We start from the raw sequence: 13,030 nt of genomic DNA, 5'->3' as shown, positions 1-13,030 counted from the left end.
AAATACGTGCAAATTTTAGAACCAAATTAGCGTGTATCAACGATAAATTACGTAAACATTTTCCATTCTTTTATATACATTTTAGAATTTCAAAAGCATGTATTTGAATATTTGAATGTTTTTTGACCCATAATTTCATCATATTTTTTTAAAATAACATAGGTACATGTCTGTACTCTAGGTTGTTGTTATTAAGTATAGTTTGTAAGTCAATTTTTCTTTTTTAGCAGAATAATGTCAAATCAAAAAAGGTACAAATACACAATATCCTCAAACAACGGGATTCTATCATCGGAACAAAGGGATTTTTTTGAAATCAATGGATATATTGTCATAAAACACTTGATAAACGAAACATTATTGGATCTATTCAAGTAATTAAGAATTACTGTACCTACATAAATTAATTATGGCAATACATTCAACGACATAATCTGCAGAATTCAAGTCATATTTTTAGTTTTTATATTAAATATCCATACAAGCAACATAAAATTTGTAGTTAAGAATATAATTAAAAAATAAATTAAAATAAGTCATTGTGGAATGTTTTAACAATTTTGTTTTCACTGTTCTTGTATTTTAGACAAAGATTCATCGACATATGTGAAGATAAGGTTAATCGAGGAGGAATAACAGTGATGAAAGATATATCATCGGTTAAAATAAATCGAGAAGCAATTTCCAAAGAGCGTATCGTTAATAAAATTCAAGACATAGTATGGGATGATGTATTCGAACAGTACTTTCTACATCCAGAAGTAATTATTATTATTAGTCGATATGATAGGTCGTGTAACTACGCCTACGATATTTTTTTGTGGGGGGGGGGGTTGCTGAAATTGTAAATAACTTATAGTTGTTTGTGTATTTATGTAGTATTACACACACACGATACACACACATCTATATATATTCCTTATTTACATCAAGTTATCAATTGTATTCATTATAATAATATAATAGGTAATAATATTCATAGGTACAACATTATTGAATATTTTATTACCTACATAGAGATAAGTCGAATAACTACTTACGCCATTTTATATTATGTAAAATACGCGAAAAATAATTGGAAATTTGGAACAACAAAATTTCCTGGTGCTAGTGTAGCGTGCGATCTACCGCTTACGTGTGGTCTACCTGTGATCTATTCATTGGCCATACATATAATACGATAAAGATAATATTGATCGCTTTATCGTTTTTGCCAAAACCTACTATCCACTTTTTTTATCGGTAATTTATCATTAACTATGTTAACGTTATATTTCGTCTCCGATAGTCGATAATAGTTTAGTGTGCTTTCTGATTTCGACGACGCACGAAGTCCTTGTCTATCTTTCGTATTTTTTTTTTTTTTTTTGTTAGATAGTTCCGACTAAATTGTCTAAAACGGAACTTATATTATGTGGATGATTTTTATATTTTATATTTCCAAAAACAAGCTGGTAGATCGCACGCTACACTAGCACCAATTTCTTAACTTATTTCGTGATAAATAACACCGTTGAACAACAATGAGATGGTTTATTCATAGGTTTGTTTTCATGATTGTTACTTTTATTTATTATTGTTGTCAATATAATAACGTAGGTACAGAAAAATAATATGATACATAAGTATATTATATAACTATCATATTTCCCCATATATATAGGTATAATACCAATGATAATATGGTTACATAATATCGTTTCTGCGTATACGAATGTGTGTCACATAGCTTACTCTAACTACAAACGAAAATAATTTGGAGCACTCGTTTTTCTCTGATAAATCAATAATATAATATGTGTTTAGGTACTATTTTTGTATTGTTATCAAATGTTTAACTGTATTTTTTATTATGATTATTGTTTGATGACACCAGACACGTAATTATATATATATATATATTAACACTTCGGACGGATAGTGTTCAATGACACAGTGGTTGGTAAACTTTTAGTGGGTACTCGGGGTCAAAATGGGGTTAAATAATAATACGTGTTTGCGTTGGATGGACATCGGAAAAAAAATTGAGTGTCGCATTATACCTGAAAGTCGCACTATAATTTTACCTTCGGCCTATAAAAACGGACACGTAATGATTTTCGCCGTACCGCCGGTATGGTCGACCCCTATCACTAATAAGTAATAACTTTACTATTACCTATAGGCTATATTAATATATTATAGTGTGTTTAATCCTTTAATATAATATTATTGCCGCCACAATATAATGAAAAACATAATATAACATTAATTATATGAACTACAACTACCAAGCAAACAATATTATTTTGTAAGCTCGCAGAATTAAATATTCGACACGTTAGTAAGCTGCTCAAGTATGAACGAATTAGCCACACACTAAAATATTCGATGGGCGTATATAAGAAGTTTTGTTCAAAAATAAATTAAATTATAGCAGAATGATGATATTATTTTGTACTTTTTATACGAAAGTGTTCTTACATGTTGAAAATAAAATTACAGAGTATTTTATTTTATTTTTTATTGTATACTGTTTGAATGAGTCCCAAATATGATTAGCAAATAATATTAAAATATAATATTATTACTATGAAAGCGTAATTGCAGTGCACAGTGCTAGAACAAAATGTAAATAGAAAGTTTAATATTAATAAAAAATAAATAATATTATTCTTGTGTAGGTGTTATAACTTATAGTGTGTTTACTATTTACGATGTGAACCTAATACCTATTAATTGTACCTATTCCAAAAATACTTTGGAATTTAATTAATAACTATCATTAGGATTGGAATTTAATTTAAATTAACCATATTATCTTAAAATGTATCTTAAAATTCATATACTTCATATTATGCATAGGATGGTATACTATAGGACACAAAGTAAAATTACTTTTTTTAATTTTTCGAATGTTTAGTGAACAATATTATAGCCGGGTCATTAAGTATCATTACTTATTATTATTATTATTATTGAAAGATGTATTGAATGGATATATATAGGTACTTACTTAAAAATAATTGATCGGAATGAATGTAATTAAAATCAAAATAAGTAGAACATTTAAAAATTATAATATCTCTATATAAAATATACTTAAGCTAGCTTAAAATCTAAGTTATTATCAGAAAATAATCATTTCAATACAATCATCATAAATTGAGTTTCTAAAAGTTTATAATTTATTCTTCAAAGTATATTTTCCATTCATAATAATATCAAACTAAAACTAATCCTTTATAATTAAATCTCATCATTTCTCAAAATTAAAATGTATTGAAGCATTAAACGTGATAAATTAATCAGTTGTATTCGAATGTTTTATTTCTAAATAAGAATAAATTTGTCCTCTTTTATAATTAAGCATACATTTCTTCGAAAATTATTATTTATATCTTGCATGGATAGATAGATTTCAAAATAACTTTTATAAATAATTTATTAAAAATTAAAAGCCAACAATCCAACTATAGGTACTAACAGTTTATATTTTAACTTCAAAATTGCCCACGTTCCACGAGTTGCTTTTGTTTAACTTTCAAAACAATAAATATATAAAATACAACGTTTCATAATAATAATTAATAATTATCTAATTTTAACCCACTCTATATAATATCATATATATATGATTCGTTCATTGAAACAAATAATATTAATTTTGTTTTTAAGCCAGAATTTAAAATGCGGCAAAGTTTGGAAGACATTACCCGTTAAAAGATTATTAAGATATTCATATTATATAAATAACAAAAAAAATAATTATCACTTGTGTGACTAATTCAATGCTCTTTAAAATGTTCGACACAATTTATTATATTTTATATTATAATATTATTTTCCTGATAACGTATTTTGATACGCAAGACAGACATTTTAAATGTGGGTACCTATACATATCTTTTGATTGTATGTTTTAAAAAATAAATAAACAAAACATATTATTTAATTTTTTATAGTTACTCGATTATGTTCAATGTTTTACGGGAAACAATATAATGGCAATGCATTCGATGTTAATAAATAAACCTCCTGATACTGGCTCGATGACTTCAAGGCATCCAATGCATCAGGTAAAACAATTATTTACACAAGCCGTGTTAAATGTAAACATCGAAGGGAGACAATTATATTAAGATTAATATATTATTATTATTATACATTGCACTCGAAGAAACGATTCTTAGTAAAGTAAGGTTTTACTGTATATTAGTGTTTTTCAAATTTATTTTAAGTGTTTGGCAACAGAAAATCAGTGACGATTTTCTCAAAATTACAATACTACAGAGTAGAAAATATGTTAGATTATAATATGAGAATAAGGTAAAATTACTATATTTGATTGGTCCAATTTTCGGAACTGTTTGATTTTAATACTATTTAGTATTTTTGTATGTTAACAAATCTTAACCGTCGGTTTGTGACTAACCTAGGTGGCTATAGGTATATAGAATTTTTACCCCTTGATTAAATTCCTACTCAAACTCTCAAACTCTTTAGAATAATTACTGTCATATTACAGTGGCGCACCCCCCCCCCCCCCGCAGTCGCTGTAGTTTCCCTTTGTTTTACACTGTGTTTAGCCAAATTTGTAGCCAATTTTGGAACTTTTTGTACTTTTGAACCCCTCACCAAAAAAAAAAAAAAAATTAAGCCCTGGATCCGCCACTGTCATATTATTATTGAATGTACATATTATAATTATTTTTTTTAAATATATTTTATTCGAATTAATTTTAATAACAATAAACTTAAAGTCTATGTATAGAAAATAGAAATACATTTCATTATAATTTTTTTGTCGAGACTTCATGAGTATTTTTACGCCTTTATCTAGCGTCTTATTATATTAAAGCTAAACGACTAAACTAACCTTGTATAATTTAAAACTTTAATAATATTACAGGCTACTGACCTCAGTTGTCGAAGCCTCAACCCCCCCCCCCAAAAAAAAAAAAAAAAATTAAAAAAATAGCATAATAGATAATAGATACATACGGTAAAATTAATTTTAACGTTAAAAGTTGAAGTATTATAATAAAATAAATATCCAGAATGGAAGAAATGCAACTGATGACTAGTCTCACAAGTCATGGTAAACGATAACTGATAATATATTAAGTATATAATACTACGATACGTTTGTATTATATTTTGTATTTAATACAAATAAATTAGGTAACGTTTGAACTTTAAAAATAAATGTTTGTAGGTTACCTACCTGTTTGATAAGTATTAAATTTCACGACGAAAAACATAAACGTCACGACTTCTGACAATGTATCATCATCGTTAATGACATTTATTAATTAATGAAACTTTTAAACCTTTTACAGTCATTTGTTGTCTCTCGTCATATTATGTTTAACTTTTTTTAGGATTTACATTACTTTGCATTTCGCCCAGCAGACAGAATCGTAGCTACGTGGACAGCTATGCAAACGGTCACAAAAACCAACGGATGTCTGTTTGTTTTGCCGGGTTCGCATATACACCCGGGTAAACTTCTTCCACACGAATATCCGGAATGGAAAGTAAGAATATTATGGTTTTATTATTATTATTGTTATTTATTTATTTATACAATCAAAACATTTTCCGGTGTATTGTGTTTAAAAAAGGGCGGCGTGAATAAAGGTTTCCACGGGATTACCGGGTACGATAGTCACCAGAAAAAATATTTGGTTATGAATCCTGGTGACACGGTACTTTTTCACCCATTACTAATACACGGATCTGGACCGAATACGTCACAGGTACACAAAATTAAAAGCTGCGAATCAAAAAAAATATTGTCAAATTTTCCTCAATCCACAATGATTTTTAATTATTACCATATTACCACGTGTTTAATAATATATGAAAACATCTATTATAGTACCCTCTTAAAGTTAAAATTTAATACAAATAAATCTACAAATACTTATCTTGTAACTAATATGCATTATATTTACTTACGTTAATTAGATAGGTAACTATTGGAAAATGCGATATTTCTTAAATAACATAAATTTAATAACTTATTAATAATAAGTAAATATATATTTTATTGCTGAATATATTTTAATTTTATGAATACATATACATCTGCTGTACAAAGGAAACAAGAAAAGCTATTTCTTGTCATTTTGCATCCTGCGAATGTCAGTATATAGATGTGACTGGTACAACGCAACAAAATATCGCTATTGAAGTCAAAGAAATAGCACGTCGTAGAGGTTTCAATGACATGGACTTCAAAGTAATACCTATTATATGTGTAGTATTGTGTACTAATAACTAATAAGTAATAAATAGTAACTAGTAATTATACAACATGACTTAATTAAAAACCTTTACTATATATTTTAGGACTTTTGGAAGTTTCGAAGTCGACTTGTACGTGGATTGAAAATGCATTTATAACGCACCCAAATGATCTGCGAATGCATAAAACTATCTTACAAAATCAAGTTTATATAGTTTTACTAACATATAATTGTAACAATTTTAATAAGTTTATTCACCACACCTATCTTCTATAGTAATTATATACCTACCTAAATACTCATTACACAGTACACATATATAATATAATATTATGATATTAAATAATATACCTATTGTTTCTTATGTATAGGTATATATTTTTCTATTATATAGCTTTCGTCAAAAAGTTAATTTAGCTCAACAAATTATCAGAGGCACCATTTTTTTTTTTTTTATAAGACGGTATAAACGTTTTATGATGCCAATTCCCATCCCCCTACCAGGTAAATTGTTACCTAAAAAACTCCTATATTTATTAAAGTATTTTCATCTTAAAATTAATCATAAGTCATAAGCATAACTATATTATATATAGTATATACTATATACATACCTGTTAAATATTTAAATATTAGTATTTAAATACTTTTGAACAAAAGTATTTCAATTTTCAAATATATTTAATACTTATTATTATATTTTGTATTTAAAAATATTAAGTACTAAATCCTTTCGAACAAGATTTTTAATTTGGTTTTTCGACTATGAAGAAATTGCTTATCGTCGACAAGACGATGTGATGATTATAAATATTAAAATATTGTTATCGACAACATACCTATTACGGGAAAAATAAAATTTATATGGTGATTGAAAGCTTATCAATTATCAGGCCGGCGGGGGATGGATCTGTAACGGGGAACATGTAAAATAACATATAAATGATACACAGCGTCCCCGTGACATCTTATCAATTTCAATCGCCATACGGTATATCGTATACTTGGCTATTTATATGTTATAATACTGTAGCACGACGACACCCCGCGTCCCAGTATTCCACGCTTGTTATTCGTTAATCGTTATACGTTAGTCACTATAGTCACTACTCACAAGACTAATCTTGTCGTGGGTCCTGTCGTCCTGACCATATTCAATACACATTATTACATTAAACAAATAATTAGTTTTAAGAATTAAGAACCTGAAAACAACAAAGCTAAAAAAAAATGTATTTAGAAGTATTTGAAAATTGAAATACTTTTTGAATATATTTGTATTTGTATTTAAATACTTATTAACAAAGGTATTTAAATATTTATTTAAATACCTTTTGACTGAAGTATTTAAATACCTAGTTGAAATACTTTTAAAAAGTATTTTTAACAACATTGACTATATAGGTACCTATTATCTATACACAAAAGTAAAACAGGAATTTTTGCAAACCATGTCTAATTCCTATATATTATAAGAATATTCTAGTCAGAACAAAAAAAATTAGGCAGATTTGGGAAATTCTGAGTAATACAGCTAATAAATATATAATATGCTGATACACGATATACATATAATAAAATGTATTTAAGTTTTTATCATACAGTCCTAAATTATTTTTTAGAAAAATGACGCCACTATTAAATACCAATTCAAATAATATATCAATATAATTCAAGTTATAAATTTGCATAACACTTAAATTATCTATATATTTAAGAATCTAACTTGATTTTGGAGACGAAGGAAACCGGTTTGTTTGTTTATTTATTATTATTATTATTATTTATTTATTTGTTTGCACTTGCATTTTTCCATTTGAAATATATATTATTCATTGAACAAATAATTTATTGTTACATTTTTTTCTACCTTATCTCTATTCTATAATAAAAAGAATAACATTTACCACTCCAGGAGTTGAATTCAAAATGTAAGATATATAATTTTCAGAAATTAGCAATAACAATAACTACAATATGTAATTATATTTTATTATTTGTATAGCCAAAAAATAGTAATATGTTTTTAAATTAAATTATAAAAAAATAATTTTAACCGGAGGAAGGTCGGGCAGCCAGTAATTAATAATATAAAATAGACAATAGTTATGATAAAGTTTTTAGGTATTTATCATTAGCAGTTTACCATATTAGCATATCATTATAATATGTAGACGATGGCAAATAATAATAATAATATTAATAATGCCTGTTATTTTATTCAAAATCAAACCCAATATGTAAGAAATGTATTATCGTACCACGACATTTCCATAAAAAACAAAACTATCGATTAACATTTAGGCCAATTATGGATACAAAATTACAAAATGCACACCCTTCTCCACCCGCTCCCCAAATGGCACCACTCCCAAATTATATAATTTATTTTACAATGTCAATACTTTTATAAACGTTCTATAATAACACATAATTAATAAATCCATATAATATATACATAACTTGTTAATAGTTTCAATACGTTTATGATTTTGTTGGCTTCATTTCTATACTTATAGAAATAAAGAGATGTACTTAACCGCTCTGTTGTATAATTAGAGGATTGGAGAGTACCTCGTCATTTAGTTAGTTGTATTATGTTACAATACACACAGAATGCAAATCAAACTTTAAGAAAGTTTAAAATTGATGCTTTAAATAATATGCCATAAATCACGAATTAGTCCTATCATCCATATTTTATTTTGAGCTCTTTACGGACATTTTCAGTTTCCATTTTTATTAGTTTTTTTTCTATAAATTTCAATAAAATTTTATTTGTTGGTTAAAAAAGCTTGAAAATTGAATAGAAGGCTCCTAGTATATTGTTTCAATGGCAGATGAAAAAAATTAAAAGTCTATAGCCACAATTTTTTTTTATAAGCATCTAAAGTTCAAATATTGACAAAATACGTAAAAATGACGAAAATTTGCAAATTATTTTGAGTTAGAAATTCATGAAAAATTTTCTTTTTAAATCTAAGATTTGAAAATGTAATACAAGATTCCTCATAAGTTTGTCTATCTTTTTTAAAAAATGTCTACAAGTCAAATTAAATTTTTATGAGCATTTGATATTCCTATTTTTACAACACTTGATATTCACTGGATTTATCATGTTACGATTTTCTTATTTTGTTGTAATTAAAAAACGAATGACTGTAGATACTTGAAAATTCCACTGAATGTTTATATTAGCATTTTCTATACACGATAAAATTTTGAAAATAATTTGACTCTTTTCGAGCTGTTTACGGACATTGTCAGTTTTCAATTTTTTTAGTTTTATTTTCTATATATAATACTAATAAAATTGTATTTGTTGGGTAAAAAACGTTAAAATTTAATGCAAGGTTTCTAATATATTGTTACAATAGCAGTTGAAATATATTCAAAATACATATGCACAATTTTTTTTTATAAGCATTTAATGATCGAATTTTGACAAAATTTATCAAATTTAAAATTGAATAATTATTTTGTAGTTAAAAATTCATAAAAAGTTCAACTTTTATATGTACATAAGAATTGAAAATTTAAAACAAGATTCCACGTAGGTAAGTAGTTAATTCTGTAACCAAAAAATCTAAAAAATACATACGCACAGTTTTTTTTATAGTCATTTTAAGTTCGAATTTGGACGAAATTACATGTTAATAAACCTAGAATAACTATTTTAGTTATTTTGTTGTGATTGTATAATATTACTCGTGGGTACTTGAAACTTCTAAAGTATACTATTATATATCTATGATAGTATCACGGTTTGTTGTTGATGTATAACGCGTTATAAGTACCTACCTAATGGATATTGTGATATTCCTGTTTATATTATAGGTCAATTTTTTTTTAATACCATAGATATAACTATATAAGTATATAATATGTCTTATACCTAGTACGACATAACGTCTCCGCTCAGAATCGTTTTTCTTATACAATGATATTATATTGTAACCTACTGTACAGCATATAGCGACATCCACTTTCCCACCTTTTTTAAATTTATATTTACAATGTATGTCAATTAATTATTATCGGATTCGACGTGTTATCAACAAAATACCTAATGTCCAAATCTAATCTAATAACTAATAAGTAATAATCAAACTAATCAATAAATTTCGATGAACATTTTACGGAAACTTTTAAAAATAAAAATAAAACTATGACATAAGCCAAAGCGTGGGGGGGGTCCACCCCCCCTGGGTTCGCCACTGAGTGAGAATTATGATATTATCATATATAGGTAGGTACCTAGGTATATGAATTTACTTAATTGTTCCATTGAAAGCAGTTGTTCCCTTCTACTGTAGTTTATAAGTTCTATCTATCTTTACGGCTTTACCTTCTTATATCTGTCATCTGAGCAATGAGCCTATATTTTATAACTTTTGCATGTACCATATATTTGAACAATGATGATCAACGATGGTAGGTGTATGTATACTATACACGTGCTACGTACTTTATAGTTTATTATATAATGTCATGGCCCTATATTATGAAGTTAGAATGGTTTCCCTTGATAAATTCTTCTTGGAATTATTGTGCGGTCTTGTGCTCAACGGTTTCCCTGTGGACCTCATCTGCAATGCTAAAGCTGTTGTCGGGCGTAATAAAATAAAATCTACCTACGTCGTTTTCACTCCACTGACTTGCGTTCGATAATAATTGATCTGAACTGCGTCAAGTTTAATTTCAACGAACAACACAACGTATCGCATTTAGACGTGCCATCGGATGTGAGTGTGGTGACGTTTCCGAAGTTTCTGTACGCGATAAGAACGAATATTATACTAATATATTGTCATTATACTGCTCATTGATGAACACTCTATAGTAACGTACATTACGATACATGACGCATCTGCACCGGAATAACATTCTGCCCTACACTTCCGAGGACATGTCAACGTCATTCGAATTTAATCGAGTTATAATATATAAATTATAATGTACGTAACTATTGAGTAGGTACCTATGCTGTATGCGTTCGAAAATAAAAATAATTCATCTCTGTTGCAATTATCGTTTTGAATATCACTGTATGGCCGGGTAGGTATAGGTACCCATTATAATATAGTACAAAATGTTGTACAATTTACATTTATCTTTAGATAACATGACATTTGTACTCAATTCCGAATTCGATATATGCAGTGGAGAAAGCATAGTGAATGTTTGTACGGAAGTCGCAGGGCCGTATTTAGGGGGTGAGGCAACAGGGACGTTTGCCAGGCGCCTGCGTATATGATATAAAAAAACTCATTTTTTTTTTTATGTAAAAATTTGTTTGAGTACATATACTTGAACCTTTTGCATTACATGACTATGATACGGCCATTTGGCGTCATTTACCTACTCATTTTGTCAATCAATGCCCTGATAGCATTTTGTAATGATCATATTATAATGATATGTTTAGTCAATCATTTGTTGCCTGGGTGATAACTATTTATTTTTATAATTTTTTTATAGATTACATTTGTATGTTGTCATACATTTTTACAATAATTAAAATAATGTATCATCGTGATCTGTGTTCTTAACAAAATTTTCATAAATAAAGAACTACAACTAAACAATTAAAAAAATTGGTAAGTGGATTTCGCTTTGCTGTACAGTGGGTTACAAGTGGGTAGGGCCGTCCTTAGGAGGAGGAGGGCGAGCAGGGTCAAGGGTCTGGGCCTCGCAATTTTTGCTTACATTTGAAGGCCTCACGTTTGAAAAAAGTGGTAAAATTGGTTTTCACCCTGGACCTTGCAAATCCTAAGTAGGCCTTGCAAGTGGGTCACTGTAATGGATGGTGTTAAATTTGAATTCAATGATATAATAATATCATTGTATAAGAAAAACGATTCTGAGCGAAAACAGTCTGTCAGCCTATGATATTACTAAGTATATTTGATTTATTATTATGAATAAAGTAATTTACGTTAAACCATGTTATACATTTTCTATCCTTAGCTATAAAAGTTGAACATCTTATACATCTTAGTTTAACTACAAAATAATTATTAAATTTTAAATTTGATAAATTTTGTCAAAATTCAAACTTTAAATGCTTATAAATAAGATCAGACCTATGTATTTATAATATTTTTCAACTTCTATTGTAACAATATATCAGGAGCCTTGCATTAAATTTTCTGGCCTTTTTACCCAACAAACAAAACTTTATTGATATTTATAGAAAAAAAACTAAAAAAATTGGAAACTGATAATGTCCGTAAACAGCTAAAGAAGAGTCAAAATATTTTCAAAATTTTATCATGTGTAGAAAATGAAAATATTAACATTCAGTAAAATGTTCATGTATCTACAGTAATTCATTCTTGAATAACAATAAAATAACAAAATTGCTACATGAGAAATCGAATGAATATCCAATATTGTAAAAATATGAATTTCAAACGCTCATAAATATTTAATTTAAATTGCTTGTAGACATTTTTTTTTTTTTGATAAAAGTAGACAAACTTATGAGGAATCTTGTATTACATTTTAAAATCTTAGATTTAAAAAGAAAATTTTTATGAATTCTTAACTCAAAATAATTTACTAATTTTCGTAATTGTTCCATATTTTGTCAAGATTTGAACTTTAAATGCTTATAAATAAAAACTGTGACTAAGGATTTATCAAATTTCTCAAATGATATTGTAACAATATAGTAGGAACCTTGTATTCAATTTTCAAGCTTTTTTACCCAACAAATAAAGTTTTATTGTCTTTCATAGAAAAAAAAGGTGGGTAAGTGGATTTCGCTCTGCTGTACAGTAGGTTACAAGTGG

The 13,030-nt window shown here is 27.3% G+C and overlaps 1 protein-coding gene across 1 annotated transcript; it reads left to right on the top strand.

The window, feature by feature from the left end:
* Nucleotides 1-231: 231 nt before the first annotated feature.
* On the top strand, nucleotides 232-6,513 carry LOC100159854 (phytanoyl-CoA dioxygenase, peroxisomal-like). Its single transcript, XM_029489132.1, has 7 exons — nucleotides 232-374; nucleotides 587-761; nucleotides 3,945-4,058; nucleotides 5,364-5,519; nucleotides 5,607-5,741; nucleotides 6,086-6,226; nucleotides 6,337-6,513. The coding sequence occupies exons 1-7, from the start codon at nucleotides 235-237 to the stop codon at nucleotides 6,388-6,390; spliced, it is 915 nt and encodes a 304-aa protein (XP_029344992.1). The 5' UTR covers nucleotides 232-234; the 3' UTR covers nucleotides 6,391-6,513.
* Nucleotides 6,514-13,030: the final 6,517 nt, after the last annotated feature.

The sequence above is a fragment of the Acyrthosiphon pisum genome, chromosome A2, assembly GCF_005508785.2.
Source record: "Acyrthosiphon pisum isolate AL4f chromosome A2, pea_aphid_22Mar2018_4r6ur, whole genome shotgun sequence".
NCBI lineage: Eukaryota > Metazoa > Arthropoda > Insecta > Hemiptera > Aphididae > Acyrthosiphon > Acyrthosiphon pisum.
This window is presented reverse-complemented; position numbering and strand designations above follow the sequence as displayed.